General features: G+C 39.8%; 1 protein-coding gene across 3 annotated transcripts; it reads right to left on the bottom strand.

The window, feature by feature from the left end:
- Positions 1–1,065: 1,065 nt before the first annotated feature.
- ACADSB (acyl-CoA dehydrogenase short/branched chain) lies at positions 1,066–21,707 on the bottom strand. Of its 3 annotated transcripts, none has more exons than XM_040606046.1 (11): positions 21,644–21,707; positions 16,947–17,109; positions 15,916–16,016; positions 13,783–13,989; positions 13,168–13,338; positions 10,736–10,861; positions 10,282–10,374; positions 7,459–7,548; positions 5,781–5,918; positions 4,998–5,097; positions 1,066–4,307 (listed from the first exon to the last, which is right to left on the bottom strand). In XM_040606046.1, the coding sequence occupies exons 1-11, from the start codon at positions 21,680–21,682 to the stop codon at positions 4,237–4,239; spliced, it is 1,299 nt and encodes a 432-aa protein (XP_040461980.1). In that variant the 5' UTR covers positions 21,683–21,707; the 3' UTR covers positions 1,066–4,236. The 3 variants fall into 3 exon arrangements, with proteins under 3 accessions (XP_040461980.1, XP_040461981.1, XP_040461982.1); XM_040606047.1 differs by having other exon boundaries at positions 16,947–17,106; positions 21,644–21,705; XM_040606048.1 differs by lacking the exon at positions 21,644–21,707 and adding an exon at positions 21,454–21,473.
- Positions 21,708–21,754: the final 47 nt, after the last annotated feature.

The raw sequence follows: 21,754 nt of genomic DNA, 5'->3' as shown, positions 1-21,754 counted from the left end.
ACATTGCATGTTCTTTTGAACGTTAATATACCAACACAAATCAACATTTGAATGCTCTGATCTATGAAACAAGCTATTAGGAAACACTGGTTGGTTCTAGTTACCCAATGTATTAGTTATTGCACATAAACCAAATGTTTTTAGAGGATAATAAATGCCAAGATTTCAAAGCAGCTTAATAATGTCTCTAATATCAGATAATGAGAAATTCCCTCAATGCTGCTAAGCTGGATTTTGTTAATTATAGCAACCGATCTCACAACTGGCATATTTAACCAAAATAATGATTGTAAATCCTATTTGTTAGCCTGGCACTCCGGATTCACTATACATTGAGGTCTCACTGTCTCTGGCGTGGGCTTGGAAAGAACTCTTGCTTCCTCTCACCTGTGCATACAATCAACCACGCTACGTAACTCTAGACAGGCAGATCCAGAAGAGTAAGACTTCTGGCCACGTCCCCTCACCTGGACCTAGACCAAGGAGTTGCACTTCAGAGAAGACAACTCCTGGCAAAATGCGCGGCAACAACTGCCTTTCAGTACACCATAAAATGACAAATTGTGTGAAAATTCTTTGGGAATTGTACAATATATATTCATCTGCCCGTCAGCTCTCACTTGATTTGTGCCTCCACCAACAGTTTGCACAGTGACAGCGTAACAGGTAAATATTTATGAAGTATTTGTGGTAGCTGTTAACCACTTTCACGTAATTCTCTCTGGAGAAGATCTATCACATTGGTACACTGAATACATTCTGGGGTTGAGGAAGAACATTTATTCAGCTTTTGTGTATCCAGTAAGCAAGCTCAGTAAAGTCAGACAGCTGCTTTCAAAGTAACTGTGTTTCAAATCAAGCTTAGCTTGGTAGGAAGAACTTGAAATGTGTCTCTTACCAAAAGATTTCCAAATGGAAATGCAATAACATGTTAATTAGGAAATTCTTTACATAGCAAAAGGCTCCCAATGAACAATTACTTCGTATTTCACATAAGCCTTTTATAACACAATCTTTATATGGGGAAAAGAAAATATGGAAGAAAGAACAACAGCATAGAAAACGTCATATAAAATGTTGTATTTGAGTATTTCCCAAGTAGTGATTAAACCTTTCCATGGAAATCTGCCTCAGACCTTTATCACAAACAGAATAAAACTAAAGAAACCTGACAAACGATACAGTCATTCTCTCCCAGCACAAAAACTGCAAGATCTGGGAAAAAATTTAGATGACACATTAGAGAGTCATCACCCGATATACGAGATGAGCATTGTATCAAGTCAAATATAAAATTCAGGCACTTTTCAATACATTCTCAATACAGGTCTTTTCTTCCAACGGGGAAGCCCAGATGCAACATTTGATACTGAAGATGCTGTTGCAGGACGACAGACTAGACTGACTGGGCTGACTAAGGGTGTATAAAGGGGAAACTCAGTAATATAAACACATATTGAGTATAAAGCAGCTTTAAGTCCCATCACCAGCACAGAAAGCCTCCCGGCACTCCCCACGCCAGCTCTGCAGCCCTGCACCTACTGCTACAGCCAGCCACCATCAACAGCCCTGTGCCCACGATGCCAAATGTAGAAACGCAATTTATGACAATCCATAAATGCCTGTCCCAAACTCAACAGGAGGTGGGGAGTGCAGGCAGCTCTTAACAGCTCCTGGACAACAGCACAGCGCATCTCATCACTAAACCAACATCTGCGTTTAGTGCAGCAATGGAATCTGGCTTAAGGAGATGAAATAACTCTTCCCAAAATCAGCGATCAGAATAGCTAATGCTCTCCACAGTGGCACGTTGCCCTTTTAAAACAATGATGAAAGAAACTCAGTGGTTGTAATTAATTTGTGCACATATTACTCCACAGAATTCTGTGGACAAAATCCAATTACAATACACAAATTTCTTTCAAAAGTTATTGCATACAGAATATAGCATATAGAACTGAGAGATGTGAAATATTTACAGCTGTAACATTAATTAAAGGCTTGACCTTGCTTTTCTGAGAACTGTTGAGTAGCTGATAAGGCTATTCAGGTTGTTTTCTGGGCTAGGCCTCCAAGTTCAGACCGTAGGAAATAACACTATTTTGATTTTTTCCTGATTAGGTTTTCAAATGGATACCCGACACAATTCTACACAGAGACAGTTCTTTTACATAATCCTGGATATCCAGCCCTTAACAGTCGTTTGAAAGCTCTGCACTTTCCTCCATAAAGGGTTTGCTTTTAGCTCTATATTAAGTCATTTAAGTATTGCCACACACTTCCTAGCCTCACGTAAAACTGCAGTAGACAAGCTAAGATAGCATCTCCAACTAGGAGACCTATTAAAACGTATGAATCAAAACCTGATCTCTGCTAACACTCATGTTAGCAAAGCAGGCTAAACTGCAGCAGCTAAGCCTGACATTAGCCCAACTCATCACGTTAATCAATGCTAACTCAACCATTTTGTAGTACGGTTATGACTATTTTAGACTTGCAGATAGACTGCATTGAGCAGAATAGCTGTAGTTAACTGCTGCAGTGTCTGTAGTCTTAATTCTAGTCTAACCATCTCCCTAGCCACTTCAGCTGAAAGAAAGCCTCAACCAACTTGAAATGCATTAATAATGATAATGATAACAACAATAATACTACTAAAGCAAACTTCAGAAATTATCTAGGCTACCCTCCTACTCTTGAATTTTTGAAAAATCTCAGAGCTGTTAAACTGGTACGGGAGGGTTTTTTTTTATTGGCATAAGGAGAATTATCACATTAATTCTTTACCTGTCAACAGGCAAAGCATATACGTAGGGGGATTAATTCACTAAAGTAGTTACCTCCCTTTGAAAGGAGAAAACTTTCTAATAGTGCTTTTCCTCTTTGCTTGTTTCTTTGTATAAGGCACCGCAGTCTGCCTTAACAATCATATTTGTTAAGTGTCACTTACCCTAGTTTTGCTAGAAAATCCTTTGGGAGCCTCAGCCTGTAACGTTCTAAGCTCCACTCTAAGTGAATCATCAGTCACTAGCAAGCTTTAAAAACGTGATTCTTTTAAGTCAGTCAAAACCAGCAAACCAATCTGTCCCTCCCAAAAACACTTGAAACAAATTGCCAATTACAGCAATTATAATGATTTTTCACATATTAAGCCTTCCATCTCTTGATTCTTAGTTAATTAGTTCTCCAGTACTGAAGAGGTTTCTGCCATAAACAAAATGTGTAATTTTAAAGTAAACAGAAGGGTAAAAATGCAAATACTTCTCAACCTCCCCTCCCCCGGGAGAAAAACTTTGCTAGAGAACCACTAACTTCCGTGAGTGAGTTTTCTATTCTGCAAATTAACAGGCCCTCCCTAACTCCCAGGAAGGCTCTGAAGGATTAAAATTTGTAAAATGCACTGAACACGGAAAGGCCACTGTGAGGTAGTGTCACAGCATTTCTATTATCTAGCTTACATCTCTGTCTTTTTGCAGAACTACTAGAGCTTTTTTAACCCCATTTCACAAAGATTTCAACTCAACCTTTTATGAAAGGAGAACTATAAATAGCCTTGTAGATTAAAACCGTTAAAAGCTGAGAAGGCTGGAAAGGAAGGTAGATATTATCCAGCTTTCAGTACTACAAATTGGGGCTGGAAGGGCTTAATTACCAAGATATACTTAAGAACACACTAAGGGCTGCTATAAAAATTACTCCAATTACAGCAGCTCTACAGACATTACTCCACCTGGAAGAGAAGAAACCATCACTTCTCTTTCCACATACCTCTTCTGTACCCCATGCTAATAGAGGGCATCACGAACAAACAGAAGCTTTGTGCCATACAACAGTTCTGCTGCACACTGAGTCCTTTCTCTCAGGTGGCCTAACGCCATTCACACCAGGTAGGGCAAGGATTTTGCTTCTTTTGTTTTCATTTTGAAATCTCAACGTGGAGATACGCTGCATGTATAACCTAAGGCAACAAAACAATTTCAGCCAATGTGTTAGCTTAGAAGTCTCTAAGGCAGAAACCCAAAATTTGAATTTGAAGGTGGAATTCATGATTTTGCATGAATTACACACACACTGTCCTGAAATGGGGAATTCATAGTTTTGCTTATGATTTCATCTGTGATGATATATTCTTATTTATGATGTAATTATAAAAGCATTAACAACAAATAAATGTGTAATTAACAATGAATGTTCAGGAAAATAATTTCCATTAACAGTCAATAATTCCTTATGGTTTCAGTACTCCTGTGCTAAGCTTTTTGCAATGGTGCTCAACTGGATATTTGAAGTTCCTTCATATATTGTACCTGAAATCAGAAGAAAATAAGTCAGAATAAAACCACAGTGAGTACATAAGAGACCACGATATTGTTTTAACAGTTCAGTTAAAATGCTTACAAATTATGAAGTGAAGCTTTACTAAGCAAGTTCTAGAAACAGAATTACAATAACATAGATAATATTATAATACAAAAATTTGCAGATTTAACAATCTGCAACAGTTAAAATAGACTTCTGCTGGTACAATATAATGATGTTTTCCTGAAAAGCAATTCCTAAATAACCAACAAACCCTAAGTATTTACAAATGCTATCAGCAATAGAAGTCAAAGAAAGGATAATATTGTTAGAGATGTCAGACTGTAAGGTCCAAGGATTATACTAGGAAACAACCAAGTCTTGAGAATAAAACTCAACATAGATTCAGATCTTAATGCCAAAGAGGGGATTTTCAGTTTTTTTGAGCTGGAATCTTGTTAATAGAATGGGACACAATGTCTGTATCTGTATTTTAATGGTATTTAAGTAAACATTTTAGTTAGCCTTACATACAGATGTTTATATCTCAAGTTTAACCTTTTTACATCCGAGCCTTTGAATCAGTGTTGGTAAGTCTCAGGGAAAAAATATCTTAAATAAAAATAGCCACTCATTCATCCTCAAACTTTAATACCACTAATGCTATAAGAAATACTTGTTTAGAAACTGTCACTCACCTATCTTGCAGTCACGATAATACTTTTCTATCGGATAATTTTTTGTGAATCCAACACCACCCATCCATTCAATGCATTTACTAGTTGTCAGTGTTGCAACCTATGAAAATAGTTTCAGAGTTACAATTTCAGGACTCCACTTCCTGCAGACGGTAGTAAATTTTATTCTTTGTAGCTATTTAAAGGAAAACCAAAACAGCAATTAAAGCAGTAAACTAGGACAAGTGGGAAGAAGACGACTGGTAATCTTGTATTCATCTTATGCAAGCCATTTTAGAATAAAAAGGACATTTTTCTAAATCAGAGAACATCAAGAATCCACTAAATACTGCAATAGTTCATATGCTGCCCTTTGAAAAAGACTAGCAGCGGTATACAAGAGAGCAATTACAAAGGGGCAGAAGCAATCCAGTTTTGAAACTTTTTAAGAGTCACAGTTGTGACCAGCAGAGTTGAAAGAGTCACAAATGAAGTCTCACCATGCCATTTCTGTAGCCACAAAAACAGAATTCTGAGAAAATGAAATCTCTCGAGATGAGTGAAAATATTAATTCGCTTTCTCCTTGAACGTTGTTGCTTGTTTTTCAAAATTTTATTTAAGGACATGAGCAGTTTATTCTTTGGTAGCCTACTTTACGTTCCATACATAGACTGAGAAGCAAGATAAAAGTACATCCACATATTTCACATCAAAATATGAATTAAAAGTAATATGTTCAGTAACAGAAGAACCTTCTACACAGCAGTGAAATAAATCCACTGAATAAAGGAACTGCAAGTTACCTCAGCAGCGTAGTACTTGGCCATGCTCGCCTCCTTTATGAATGGCCTTCCTGTTTCAGCAAGACGGGCTGCGTTGTAGGTCAGCAACCTTGCTGCCTCCAGCTGCGTGGCCACCTGAGCTATCTGATGTTGCATCCCCTGTAACGAGTACACCACAAGTCACCCAGAACCAGTATCTCGTACTCTACTGGCATTTCTAGCAAGAACCATACTCTTCACCAAGCAACATACCTACACTCTAAAGTAAAAATACAAAAATCCAGATGGACTAGTAATTCCACATTTCTCTGCGTCTATTGACACTGAAGCTGGGAAAACTTCTGGGCCCCCAAAGTCCTTTTAGGAACTGCACTCTCATCTTCTCCTTCCCTCTTCTTGGATTCAGGAGTACAGGGGAGCTTCTTGCCTGACTGGCTGGACAGAAGGGTTACTTATTGGCACCCACGAATATCAAGGAAAATTTCAGCCAGATCTTAACATTCTCCTCAGCACTGCAGGGACAAGGCTAGGTCAAAGCTGTATTTTTATTTTGCAGCTGTCTACTGAGAACATTCATACATTAACAAGTCTAGGTCCCTGATGAGCTCAACAGAGAAAGACTTGAAAACAAGTACCTCCTAAAGTGGACAACTAGCAAGGTGACAACTATTTCTTCCCAGGTCCCATAGCTATGAGACAAGAGTTAGGAGCAGTATGGAAGTACGGACATGAGAGATGAACGGATTCAAGGGGAAGGAAAAAGGTGATGGAGCTTACACCTAAATGGTAGATATTACAGAAGAATGGGTTTATTTAAGGAGACCCAAACATTATGATGACTGAAAAATGAACATTTAGTAGTCTAACTTGCTCCTAAACCACAACAAAATCATTCATCCTACTTGAACATTAACTCTGCTTCCTAAAATTTGCAAAAAATGATGCAGGTTGAAATAACAAAATGATTTGGCAATTAGAAATTCCATTTCCCATTCAAAAGATGCAGTTCCAATCACTTCCTAGATATCTGTGGGTGCGTCCTAAAATTTGTATAAATTACGAGTAGTACTAATGTTCCTTCTCTTCAGCCAAGATGTAGGTTTCTTTTAACAAGAAAATTACTATAGTAATTACAATTATGTATCTTCCTTATTAAACTATACATCATTTTTGCAACAAAGAGTCTTTTTTGGTTTAAGATACAGATATTATCCTGAAAACGAAATGTCTTTGTATAGCACAGGAAATCCAATAATTCAATCAGTTTTCCTCATCTTCTTATAATTTCTAGTGTCTCCAGAAAAAGGCCTTCCCCTATGCCTCAAGAAAGGGTATAAAAACTGGAATACATTCAACACAGTGATATCAAAATCAGAAAAGAAAGGAGTTCCATGTGCATTATTTTCAAAGGCTGTCAATATGCTATCAAGCAAAAGGAGTTATGTCAGTAATGTTTTGAAGTTTTCAATTATTTATATGGTACTTGCAAAGGCATATAGCGCTGAACTCATGTATTTGATGTGGCAGATGAATGCTCATCCGAAATGCTTCTGAAAAATTCTCAGATATTGAGGAGGAGAGACATGGCACAAGGTGCATACAAATTATGCAAATCAGATTATTTGTTTTACTGACTTCATCTACAGTCATAACTGCTACTTTCATGGAGGAAATTTCCTATGTGTACATTAACAAGTACCTGGAAATCGAATACGCTTTTCCCGAACTGGACTCTCTCCTTTGTATAGGGAACTGTATGGTCAAAACATCCCTGTGCCAGTCCTAACATCTGTAAGAAATAAGAAATATGTAACTAAAAATTAGTTAATTGAATGCACTTAATGGAGACCATAACAGTTGATCTTCTGATTAGGCAGTTCACCCTTTGTAAAAAGCTTGTTATCAGGAGGAGAGTTAAGTTTTCTTACCTAGGGATTGCCAAAACTTACACAAAGCTAAAATATAATAAAGGTTCTATATAGAATCTCAAAAGCCAGAATTTGACAGTTATTAGATGTACCGAGGTGAGTTATGACAAAACAAAACAGAAGACGTTGAGGAATAAGCCTACTCCATTCCTGAAAGAAACTTTATTACTACAGACAAATATTTGTGAAAACACCATCACTAATTTTTGAACAAAACTTAAGGGCCAACAGTGGTTGCATGAATATTAAGTGTTTCTTGGAAAATTCTTAATTACATAAGAAAATTACTGTAAGCTACAGATCTACAGATCTACATTACACTGTTAAAGGAAAAATAATTTGTATGATTATTCAAAGCTATTTCCATAATCAAAATAATTTTTCATTTTATAGAAGACACTGGACTGTCAGAATTAGCAATTTATTTCAGAAGTTAGAAAACTAGTGTAGTGGGAGGAGAGAGAACATTTCTTCCAGAATTTTCTAGAAAAAGCAACTCTGCAGAACAAGTTTAGAAGACCACTGCTTTTTCACACACTCTCTTCACTCAGCAGTGAAGACAGCAAAACATAATTTTTATCTTGGAGGATAACATACGGGAAAACTACACACGAACATTTATAAAGAAGTAACTCGCATCTATCCTAGTGTCTGATTTGTTAGCCTAAAGAAACATTATGAAATCTGGAAAGTAAGTTAATTTTACATTTTTTTAACTACTAAATTTTGAGGAGTGTATTGCATTCCAAACAAGATAGCAAAGTAAGGACCTTGCCTTTCATATACCTTGGTATATATAGCTATTAGGAAATAAGATCAGTTGGTTTCATTATATAACTACCATCCATCTGAATGCGTTGTTTCTACCTAATTTCTTTCCTACAAAAAACAAAGATAGGAAATTAGATTAGGGAAAGCATCAGATAAGTAAAAGAAAAAAACAAGGGGGGGGGAAATGAATGGTGTGAAGAACTATCAAGAAGCAAGGCAGCAGTATATGGTAAAATTGGAATCTCGTAAGTCAGGAAGGGATTATACAATGTGGCGGTCAGCGGCCACATCAAGTGGCTTAGTCACACTACTTGCAACGATGTACAAGAGTGTATAGGTATTTTTTGATTGATCTGCATATTAAGCTGAAAGCCAAGGGCCCCAGGAAGACAAAAACATGATTCTGACTGGGTTCAGATATCTACTCCTTCATCATTTAAGGTTTTAGAAAAAAAACACACAATACATAAACAACATTAGAAAATAATGCAGTCTGCTGCTAATCAGCTGTATTACCAGATTTGTTGCCTTCTTATATAAACTCATATAGATGAACCACATATATCAACTACAGCACCCAGAACAATATACGCAGCTACCTTGCACTAAAACTATCTGAGACTGTTTTCACAGCCACAATTCCATTTTATGAAATGTTCATTATCTTTTAAAACTAAATTCAGTATTACAGGGCTTTAGAACTGCTGTTCTTGTCCATTCAAGTACATTTCTCTTAATCTGGAGATGCCAACAAAGTAGTAAATACGATATAACAACTACCTGATATTAACTTCAGGTTATAAGCATAACTTGGAGTAATTAAGAATAAAATCCAGACCATATGTTGTACTGCCAGTGCCTCTACTTTATCCATATCTCTGGGAACAATGGGGCCCACAGGCCCAGTTTTTTAAATGCCGACAAAGTTTAGTCACAGATAATCTTGAGTAATGATACAAAAGCCAATCCATTTATCAGCATAGTGTTTTTCATGATGACAATTACTTCTGGTCTGCCTGCAAACTAGGGCAAAAGGAAAGGGAGACTGGTAGTACAGACATATTACATCATATACAGCACAACTACACCCACAACAAAGTAGAATCAAAGAAAAGATTACTTTCAAAAGTAAATTAAAAATATAAAAACTTGTCATAAGTAATTTTATTTTAGGGCTGACCCTGATTTCCACTGAAATCAACAGCAATCTGAGATGCAAATTGAGTTTACAACAAAATACAACATTTTGAAATAACTCCAAGGCCAGTAAATATTTTCCCCCAAGATGCCATAAGGTTCAATTTTCAAACGCAACAACAAACTAGGACACTTCTGCTATAAAAATATCACATTTATTTTAAAAGTAAGTTGACTTTTAAAAATAAGTTGTTGGGAAAACATCAGTTAATATAAGGTCACATTTGGCAATCCCATACAATCACAATTGGAAGCATTAGTATTATACATTTCAGTGTGTTATATTTTCCAAAGCTAGTTTTCTTTGTAAAATAAAGTTGCATAATGGAAGATAAAATTGTTGATATATTTCATCAGCAATAAGTTAACTACCAAAGACAAACTAATTGCTATTTAATATTTTCTAAATCTACTGCTTATGTCACCAAAGGAGAATTGTACCATTTACAGTTGGTTTAGTATTTTGCTGTAACTTAGCTACAGGAATAGTGACATCTAGTGGTAATTCAGTTTTTAATAAAGTATTTTCTAAAGTTTATTCTTACTAACTTTAAATATTCTGTAAATTTCAATCCAAATTCAAAGTGACGTACTGGTTATATTCAGTATTAAACAAAATCACCCACCTGTGCAGCAATACCTATCCTGCCAGTATTTAGCATTCCAATTGCATACTTATAGCCTTGTCCAACCTGTCCCAGGATATTGGTCTCAGGAACCTAAAGAATGAAACAACTCAATTATTCCTGTTCTATTCTGGTTTGCAACTGCTAGTAGGGTTCACAGGTGAAACAGTGTATGTGTTTTATTTAATGTTCCTCATAAACTTTATGATATAATCTTATGCCTCATAAAGGTATAAAATATAAGCCAGACATTTGATTCCTAGAATATCTGATTAGAACATTTCCTGATACATGTCATTACAAACTGATGACTGAGAAAAAAACGTATCAAAATTTAAGCAATCCAACCCCTCTCAAGACATCCGTGAAAGAACAGGGAGGAAAAAGTTAAAATAGGTCAAAAAATCAATACTGTACACAAATTATGCTTCAATAGCCAAACAACTTACAATACCTTAACATTTTCAAATGTCACTGGGCAGGTAGAAGATGCTCTGATTCCAAGCTTGTCCTCCTTCTTCCCTACATGTAGGCCCTCTGTGTTGCGATCTACTATGAAGCATGTAATTCCCCTGTATCCCTAGGATGAATTACAAAATATTCAAGGACTGTTTTTTATACTAACAACACCAAATGGTGGTCTAAATTTCTCATTCCAATATTGAAATTTTACACTTGCTTAATACTATATTATGAAATAAAACACTGGCACCGCCACCTGTTCCCGATATCCCTGCTATTTGGTTTAACAGAGGCCAGCGATACCTTTCTATTAAAATATTCTGTGTGGAAAACATAATCAGAAAAACCTTAGAAGTTCTCTTGGTAAGACAAGAGGGCTGGTATTACGTACATGAAACAGGACTGTGGTGCCTCTCTATACTGGAAATCACTGGGAAAGCAGGTTATTGCTGTGAAGTTACTGCTTGCTGTTGGAACATGTGTCAACAGCCAAACAACAGACTGCAAGAAGACATTGGGTATCTTCAGACTACAGTGGTCAAACGAATAATGGCTCTAAACCCATCTGTCAGATGATTCTATAGGATGCAAGACTTCACTTAAGCCTAATATTTTCTGCTACTCTTCTCATGTAAGCCTGCATATATACTCTTCCTTTTAAAGGTGTCCAAAGTAAGAGCCCTGGCTGATGAGACTGGCGTCTCTGGGAACTATGCGTGAATATTGGAAGAGCTGCACAATTGTAAGCATTGTAACAGACCTAATTTAACACCCAGAATTGGTGCACACATTCTCCTTGTGATTCCAGGTTGCAGAATGTTGGTATGTATTTCCTCACTTTAGAGGTAGTGGAAATATAACCAATAAAGTAGTCTGAAATCATTATGACATTATCAAAAAGTTATCAAAAAGCCCAGAGCTGATTTGGTATTCAGATAACAATCTGGACAGGACACTAATGCATGTGACGACACATAGATTGTACAGCTAATCTAAATATTGGCTTCTCTTACATACAGGCTTACGATCTTCACGTTTGATACCTTAAACTAGATTCTTGAAGAACAAAATAGTGATTCCTGATAGCTGTCACTTTTTCCTTTGTGTAATTCCTATTCCCAGTTCTCTCTCCATCAGTCATTCTTGCTCCCTCAGCGTTTCCCCCAGCCAGAACCACAGCAGTGTCTCTTAAGCAACATACTACAAGGTCCATGAGACAGAAATGTGAGATGTTCCTGGCCATGTTTCCATCTCTTTCTGTCCCTAACATCCACAGCACCTCCTCTCACTAAGAGAGTGACACTGAGAGGTAGAAAGAGTCCTGTGGCTCTTCTGGAAGAGTTGCCTCTTATGAAAGAGCAGGCTGCTGTGTCAACCTCACCTTAATGACAGCCCACCTCAATAAATGGGAGCCACTGGTGCAAAGGGTCCATTTCAGTACACAGTTCTACACTGGTCTGTTTTCTTATTTATACTGATGCCAACTGTTATTTAATCTTTGAGCAACACTGACTTTTAATCTTCTTGAATATTTAAAAGCAAACTTCTAACTTTAAGCAGACAATAAATTAAGTATTTTTAAAATGTTACATTAAACCAGAAACAACTCCAGATTATATGGCTATGTACAGCAGTTAACAAATATAGAAACCAGCTTACTGAATATATTTTCAATGTATATAGTACTCTCAAAATCACCCACCAGCTTGTGAAGAAATTAATAAAAATTAAGAAAGTGACATGATGTTCAACTGCTCAATCCAATTGCAGAAGCCTCCCTTTTCTTATTTAGTCAAAACATGAAAATTCAATTTTTAAAATAAGTACCTTCAAGTTAATTTTTTAAGAAGGAGATACTGGAAGATGTTTAAGAAATAAGTACATTTTTTTAAACAATGTAGTTTTGTATTTGATTATTACTCTACCATACTGGTACAGTACATTTTAAAGTCTGCAGCTGACTTTTATCAATCTACGTCCAAATTGGTGGCAAAACTTGAAAAAAGGATATTCAGCTATGTATTTTTTTACCTGAACACACTTTCCTACAGTATACTTGTTAGGTTTTTCAGTGCATGCCCAGGCTCTACTTTGCATTTTAACACCAACTTGTCCATTAAGCCAGAAGGGTTGGAAAGGCTTAGACTTGCGTGTTCTTGCGCTACTCAGAATAATACCAATGCATGCTGTGCTCTTCACCTAAGCAATTATCATTCTGACATTTTTATTTTCCCTGGTGGGAGAAATTTATTCAATCGCTCAGCAAGTTCTCAATTTTTCTTGGGAAATATTTTTGAAGGTTTGCTGTCAGCTAGGAAAAGCTGCAAAGAATATTAACCTTTAACATCAGATTATTAATACAAAATCCATAGTTTCATGTATCATCAGCTGTCACTGAAATGCAACTATTCTTTAGCAACTTACTAAGGATGGATCTGTATTTGCCATCACAAAGAAAACTCCTGCGTGTTCTGCTAAGCTAATCCACATCTTTGAGCCGTTGATAATATAGTAGTCTCCTTTCTTTTCAGCGCGAGTCTTCAAAGAAAAAGCATCACTGCCAGACCCAGCCTCCGAAAGACAGAAACTGCCTATCTGTCAATTGAAGGGAAAAATTAATTTTTACTGAACACATAGGCACAACATATAACAAATTCTGCAATGAAAATAGTTATAAACAAGCACTCACACAGTTTAACATATTGCATCCAAGTAGCTAAGTTTCAGATAAGGAGATTAAGAATAGAACTATGTAATTACATGTCTCTCAAAGTCAACTGCTTTAAAGTTCTGTTCCACAGTAAATTAAATTTTAATGAAGCTAATAAATGCCTTTCCACTTTTACCTCTCAGCTACTGATGACAGGACGCATCTGTATCACCACAGATCTCAGCTCTAACCAGTGTTTCAAAGTTCACATGTAAAGATACTTTCCAATGCTGTAGTCACACATTTAGTCACAAAAAAACACACCCCAGTAACGTTACTTTGGTAGTAAAAACTACATTTTAGTTTAGTAAAGTAAGACTTTCACTCACTGTATCTTTAGCCACTCTGGGCAAGTAAGTTCTCTTTTGTTCTTCTGTTCCGTATGTGGTAAACAACTTATTTGTTAGTGTATTTTGGAGTTCACATAGAAGAGCTACAGCTGGATCAACTTTGGCCAATTCTTCCACCACCAATATGACTGAAAATAAAGAAGCTCCAGTTCCTCCATATTCTTCCCCAAGCTCAATACTCATCAGCTGAAATGTAAAAGATGCAAATATATAGACCTGTTAGTTCCTGTCAACAACTTGTTAGTCCAAGCTGACACTTAAGAGATTAAAATAAAAACCACAGAATATAAGTATTTCCAGATCCTTTCCCAGACCTGTTTTCTTTCAATACCCTGAAAAAAATGACAATTCTTCACAGAATTGTAGAATCATTTAGGTTGGAGATCATAAGGTTTAAGATCATCAAGTCCAACTGTTAAACAGCACTGCCCAGCCCACCGCTAACCCGTGTCCCTAACTGCCACACCTACACACCTTTTAGGCACCTCCAGGGCTGGTGACCCCACCAGCTCCCTGGGCAGCCTGTGCCAGGGCTTGCCCACCCTTTTGGTGAAGAAGAACTTTCCCTGGCACCCAACCCAACCCTCCCCTGGCGCAACTCGAGGCCGTTCCCTCTTGTCCTGTGGCTGGTTCCCCGGGAGCAGAGACCGACCCCCCCTGCCCACAGCCCCTGCCAGGGAGCTGAGAGCGATCAGGGCCCCCCGAGCCCCCTTTTCTGCAGGCTGAGCCCCCCCAGCCGCTGCCCACCAGCCCTGTGCCCCAGCCCCCTCCCCAGCCCCCTGCCCGGCTCTGGACACGCTGCGGCCCCTCAGGGTCTGTCTGGGAGTGAGGGGCCCAGAGCTGAGCCCGGCTTCGAGGGGCGGCCTGGCCAGTGCCCAGCGCAGGGGGACGGGCGCTGCCCTGGCCCTGCTGGCCACGCTGCTTCGGCTACCAGCCAGGGTGCTGCTGGCCTTCTCGGCCCCCCGGGCACACGGGGGGTTCATGCCCAGCCGCTGCTGCCCAGCCCCCCAGCCCCTTTCCCGCTGGGCAGCTCCCAGCCCCTGCCCCAGCCCGCGGCTGCCGGGGGCGGCTGTGCCCCACGGGCAGGGCCCGGCACGGACCCGGGGTGACCCTCACACCGGCGGCCTCGGCCCCTCGGCCCGACCTGCCCAGGTCCCTCTGCAGCCCCCTGCCCCCCAGCAGGTCAGCGCTCCCCCCGGCTGCGTGTGGGCCGGAACCTGACTGAGGGGGCACTCGATCCCCTCACCCGGGTCATCGATCAGGAGATTAAACAGAGCCGGCCCCAGCGCCCAGCCCGGGGGAGCACCACGTGTGACGGCCGCCGGCGGGGGGTGACTCCTGTCACCACCACGCTCTGGGCCTGGCCACCCACCAGGCTTGTACCCAGTGAGGGGGACACCTGCCCCCGCCAGGAGCAGCCAGCTCCTCCAGGAGATGCGGTGGGGAATGGTCAATGGCTTGGCTGTCACCTTGGCAGACAACATGCACATTAACGCAAGAAATAACCAACATTCATTATACGCGCCAATCATCACCCTAACGTAATTAAATTTTCCAGAACAACTGCAATCTCAACAGAAGTCTATTATTTGCTGTTGACATTATATAAAATGACATTCTAAACACAGAGAAGCTTTAGGTTTGATAGCAGGAAAGGCTAAAATCGAATCCAGGAATGAACACCACAGTAGCTGCAACACAAGTCCTCGTGAGACTGCCCACCAAGGACACAGGACCCCCGATACCTTTTTCCAGCAACACTTATCTGAGTCATGGTGGTTCTAACATTCTATGCAATTATGCTTATCCAGTTAAAAAAATCCAAATAGTGAGGCGAGGGGGAGTCAAGGAACTCAAAGGTAAGATGAAGAATGTGGTATGTAAGAAGGAGCGATGGAAGCAGTATTACAGTAAAAGATGGAGAGTGATAATGCAGTGCAAAAGAAGAGAAAGTTACCTTGCTGTTGATAAATCAGAAATTTTTAATGATTCACTAGTTCACATGAACTGTATCTCTCAATCTTTTAATCTAAAAATCTGAAAAGTGCACAGCTAGAGACTAACAAAATTGTATCACTTTCTAAATAAAAAAATAAGTAAAAGTGTGCAGACCCCTTGTTCAAACAATCCTCGTATTACAGAGTCTTCCATTTTTGAATTCTCATCCATTTTTTGCACCAGAGGTGCAACTTGCTCCTGAGCAAATTTTGCCACTGTAAAGAGGACAAGAAAGAAAGCATGTAAGTATTGTAACACTTTCTTTGAAGATCAATATAACAGTAATGTGGTACTTTTGACAGGTTATCTATGTATTCCCTGACTCTCCCAGACAAGTTAGTAAAAAGAAAGTTGCCCAAGTGAAACAAGATGACCTACCTGCCACAAGGCTCAATTATAATTACATTCTGAACTTAGCTGTAACTCTCTACATCAAAGCAAATACTTCCTATAAATTCAGAAACTTTGAAAGCATCTCAGCAACACTTACGTAACATTGGTTGACCAAAAAAATTATCCAAATTATTTCAAATACACGCCTTATTTGGTTAGCTGTATTGTATTTCTGTAAATTAAACCTGCATTTTGGTAAGACGGTCTCAGGCTTTAATGCATGTTATTTTGAGTGAACAAAATCCTGAGACTGCTTTGTTTAATCAGGGCCTTTTGTAAGCTCTCTCCCAGATGTGCAGGTCCTCACTCTTTCACCTTTGCTCTGAGGATCCCTTCTGAAACACTGTCTTCTTTGCGCAGGCCTGGCTGCATTGCAGACACACCACATCTGTCACCATTCTGGGTATACTTGAAATCTCTCACAACCAGCTGGAGCAGTTAACTGGAGCTGAACTAAACACTTCAGAAAGGGCACGAGTCAATGCCAGGCAACTTCTGTGACAGCAACAGTTTTAAACAGTTAATATTTATTTATGCAGAGTACACTGCACTGTGGTACGTGGAACTGTGCTATGGTAACATGAAAAAACAACATTACATTTTTCTCTTGTGAATTAAAGCAGTTTTAAAATTAAGCACAATCCCACAAAATAATCTCAACATTTAACTAGAATTAAATAAAGAAACTTCTAAGCTAAACTTTCCCTTCTAGTTAAGTATTTCTGAATTTTAACTACACAGAAAATAGGTACCCATATTTTTCAGCATTGTTTCCTCTTCGGTGAATGTCTGAAGCGGAGCACAGACAACTCCATCACTGGCTAGATTTGGCATCAGTTCCGATTTGGAGGATCTAAAGACATGTGGATAAGCCCTCCAAGGAGCCAAGTACGCTGGCATATTTCTTTTCAGCGGCTGACAATAAATACAGAACATGCAAACAGTTAATAGAATTTGTATTTGTATACAGACAGCAGTACAAAATTTTACCTAGTGTTTTTATTCAGTAAACGATCAGGAGATGTAACTTACATTCAATTTCTAGTTTGAAAGGTTTTGAGAAGATTTACATCCCCCACCCCTCCCGCAGTGTCCTAAAACATAATAACCTTTAATTACACTTTTAACCCCACGCAATTTTCTTTCTGAAGTTCGCTAACACAATGCTCTCTACAAAGTATTCAAACATTAATTTTAGTCAGTTTTGGCATTTACACCAAATAAATCCTGCTGATAGTGTTTATTTTTATAGATGATTTTGCAAGTCCATTGCAATGCTCATGTAGTAAGCATCTATTTTGACAGAATACCTTAATTAACAAATACAAGAGTAAATGTGAAATAGACATACAGATGTTTTTCATAGAAGACCTGTCAACTTTAACTTAAGGTTTCTACCTGGCTTTCTAGAGACCAGCAACTCTTGTTTCTAAAGCTATCTGACAGCACTTTATCTGGATTATTGGTAATGTTGTGAAAGGGCAGAACTTCTAACAGCACTGTGGATTTTTGTGTTCAAACTCCACTACTTAATGATTTTCAGAAGGAGCAGACATTTGATAGACGAAGCCCTGGTATTTGCATGCCTCTGTATAGTTAATTTCTACACAGTTAAGTTTAAATCCTATAGTTAGTATGTTAATAATACCATGTAACTAATACCTAATGTGTTTTATTTGGCTGACTTATTTAAAAAGTACAGGAAGGAACTAAAATTAACCCCTTCCCATTTATCCATGATATACAACAATTTCAAATGAGATCAAGAAGCACTGGTTATCCAACCAAGAGAGCAGAGGTATTAGAGTGTTTTACTATAGGGGGAATGGTGTTAAGCTCATGTGGCAAAAGTCACAAAAATGAACAGGACAGTGGCTTTTGGCAGCAAACTACATATAGTTGATTGTCAGGATGGTAGACATAGATAATGTGACAGGTAATTAGTTTTGTACCTTGGAGACCTATGAACTACTTTGTGTTCAAAGACTTAATGAAGTAGGTAACAGCAGGCTTCAGAAAGGAACGTTTGGTTTGAAAGTTAATACACTTTCCAATGACACACTAATTTCTTAGGATTTAAAAAAAAGTTAGCATAATAAATATGATCTGGCTTAAAAAGCAACAGGCTAACACAGTAGCTCAACTGCTGCAAAATGTATTCCTGAAAAGCAGTATTCAAAAAAGAAGCAAGTTCAACTGACTGATCTCCAAAGAGACAAGACAGAAAATGGCTTTGCTCTCATGGCTCCCTAAACCCAGCTTACTCTGTGGCTAACATCTACAGATCAGATCTTTGCTGCAGATTTCTGTCACTTTTGCTATGTTAGTCTAAATTGTGGAGATATTAATGTCTCACCAAGACAACTGCTGACAGAAATCTCCAGCAGACACACAGCTGTGCCATAAAAATAATGTATATATGAGCATATGCCTGCCAACATCCATTTTTGCCAACATGCATTCTTAACCCCAAAGCGAGGAGACCGACTGTGCTGTAACCAGACTGCTATTTGGCTCACAGAACGCAGGACAATTTTGCAATGCACACTGTGATAGCAGCATTCCTCAAAAAATGGCAGAAACTTCAGGGTCAGGAAGTAAAAATTCCTTTGATCCTTCTAATAATTCACTCTCTTTCATGTTGGCTTTCAACACTTGTCATCTGCCTGGCTGAAGAACTGATGTAAAACAGATCTACGGACTCTTTTTTGTCTTAGAGACAAGATGCGTAAGTCTATTATGGGAAGGAAAACTCCAACTTTAGCACAACCAGTCATGCATGACAACAAAAAAAACACAGTAAGAAGTGGTAATACAGAAAAAAAATATTGCTGTGAACATTCAATGTTCATTCACATTCGACACCCCTGGTCACATAAACCAAACACTGACTAGTGGGGCTGATTCATGAATACAAAGATTGGATGACCAGCAATAGCTGCAACACTTTCAAATGAAGACAAAGTTACTGGCATGACCATAGGCTTCACAGAAAAACAGAGCGAGCTACTCTATTAGAGATAAAAACCAAGGCAACCATGTTCTGGAAGCTGTCAAGTCAGGAATAGATTATTTGCAGAACATCCAACTATGGTAGGGTCACTCAACACCCAGGTGCGCAAACATCCACCTGTGTAAGTCTATATCCTTAGCAAGGTCCGATAAGGAAAAACCTAAGTATGCACACACACATATATTTAACATGGTATGCTTCCTGAGTAGTTATAGGATTAAAAATCACACATATTTCCTGTTTCTTCCACTACTTTATTTCCAAGTACAAAGAAAAAAGCATTTTTCTTTTATGGTAGCTTAACCGAAGATGAATCAGAGAATATTTTACTAGTACTGACCAAGAGCCATCAGGAAAAAATGCACAGTGCCTTCTTAGGAATACAAAACTTTTTGAAAATCTGCAGGTAGGTACAGTCAGTAGGCAGTAAGCCAGTACTGCTAAAACAACTAGTATTACTCTGGGATTACCTCCACTTTTGTTTGATGGCACCTGATGCTTGGGTGTAGAATTATCAACCCCACAGGTGAACATATCACGAAACTCATGCAGAGCACTCTGCTCCACGCAAAGCAAGAAGGACAGATCTTGTAGACCACAAAAAATACACTGATTTTTCTCAGATGCTTTCATGAAAACGGGAAGCCAGACAAACTTGATTAAAAGCAGCCCAGCAAGGTCAAACACAAGTGCATGGGGCTCTATCGGCAGAGGTGACCTGCCAAATGCCTGGCTAGCAAGTAGAAGCTTTGAAACACAATAAACAGCTTAGTGTTTGTTACAGGTTACAGCCACTACAGCAGGCCTGTTCTTGGCAACATGCCAAAGGTTTTGAGAAAGTTACCACTCACGGGAACCATCCCTTAGTAGAAACCACCCCAGGCCTTCCCCTCTCCCCACAGCTTTCACTTGGAGGCTCTTCCACTGAAATCAACTCACTTGAGAGCAGCAGGGAAAGGCATCCTACCGCAGCAAGAGAAACAAAGGCAGCCCTCAGTGTACATATGCACACACGGTCTGATAAATGTTTGATACCTACCCCAGATAGTACTACAGAACAAAAGCAGTATTTATCACAAGGTTACCTTGAAAAGTCTTACAACCAGCAGGATGGTCCCAAGGGATGAGAGCTGTACTGGCAACACCCACGGACACAGCAGCAACCCACAGGTATGCCAGACTAATAGCATGGTGTAGAAATTATGTTTTATTTCAACACCTCCATTTTAAAAAAATCAACTCACTACATTATTGTTTACATTTTTATTCTTAGAAGTCATACATATTACTAACTTACAGATAGCTTTTTAAAGTATGTGTATTACTCAAATCTTTTGATACTGCTTCCCTTCCCTTATTTTCTGTAGGTAAGGTAAAGATGTCCACTGCTACAAGATTCATACTACTTACCCTACTAAACACAAGTATTTGAAAATTGGTTTCTGGGTTGCTGATAACATTGATTTTTCTGCTTATCTCAATTCTTACCTCTACCTCAGCTCTTTAAAGATCAGTTATTTCAGCTTCCTTGTTTGTTTTATACAATCTGAAACAAGACTTTAAATGCTGGTAGACCTGGCAGCAGCATTAAGATAAAGCCCAAAGCAATATATTTTCCAAAGCTCACTCTGCCTTCCTTGATAACTTCCACCTCTGTATCTGTCCTAGCTGGTTTCCAGCCAGCTCCTGTTTCTAAGCTGAGAAGCTTCATCACAGGAAGCTTGCTTGCTCTCATTTATGGGGTTGATTTTCTTTATTTGCTGTCACCACACACACACAAGCTGCCATGAGAAGGTCCCAGGCAGTTTGTTTTCTCAGTCTACACAGTAGAAGCTCATACATGGCACGAACCCTGGTATCCTGCTTGTTTCCTTCGCCTTTTGATTATCCCTGTGGTGCCACAAGCTTGCTTAGGTAAGTAAAGCAGACATGAAAGCACCACAGCTGCTGGAGCCGTGCTGTCTCCTCACAGGCGTGTCAGCTGCTCCAACTACAAGCCGCTTCACAAGACTAGCAAGAGCTTTTCTTAGCAAGGCGTTACCTGACAGCACCCCTCCATGCAAAGGACCGGCAAGGCAAAGGAGCCGAGCGCCTGCAAACCCACCCTCAGGCCCCTGCAGAGCTGCACCTGAACCGGCCGCCTGCGCCCCGCCAGCTCCGAGCCCCCGCGCTCGGCTCCCGCCGGGAGCCGCCCCCGGCCGGCCGCAGCAGCCCCTCCCCACCGGTGGCACCGGAGAGCCGCGTACCGGGCCAGCGCGTCCCCCTCAGCAGCCTACGGCGAGGGGCAGGGAGAGGCCAGGCGCGGGCCCGCCGCGCACGGCACATCCCCCTCTCGCCCCTCCCTCAGGCACCCACGGAAGCGTCGGAGGAGGCCGGCACCCCGGTGAGGAGAGGGGGGGCCCACCCCTCTCCCGTGCTCAGGCGCCCCAGCTTCACCTTCGCGCAGCTCCTCAACCAGCCGCCCGCCGCCGCCATGTTGGCGCCCGCCGCGGCCCGGCTCCGCCCTGCTGCGCGCGCCGCGCCGCTGAGCGGCGGGCCACGCCCCCG

Source organism: Falco naumanni, chromosome 9, assembly GCF_017639655.2.
Source record: "Falco naumanni isolate bFalNau1 chromosome 9, bFalNau1.pat, whole genome shotgun sequence".
In the NCBI taxonomy this organism is placed as follows: domain Eukaryota; kingdom Metazoa; phylum Chordata; class Aves; order Falconiformes; family Falconidae; genus Falco; species Falco naumanni.
The sequence above is the reverse complement of the archived record's forward strand: the minus strand, read 5'-3'. Positions and strand labels throughout refer to the sequence as shown.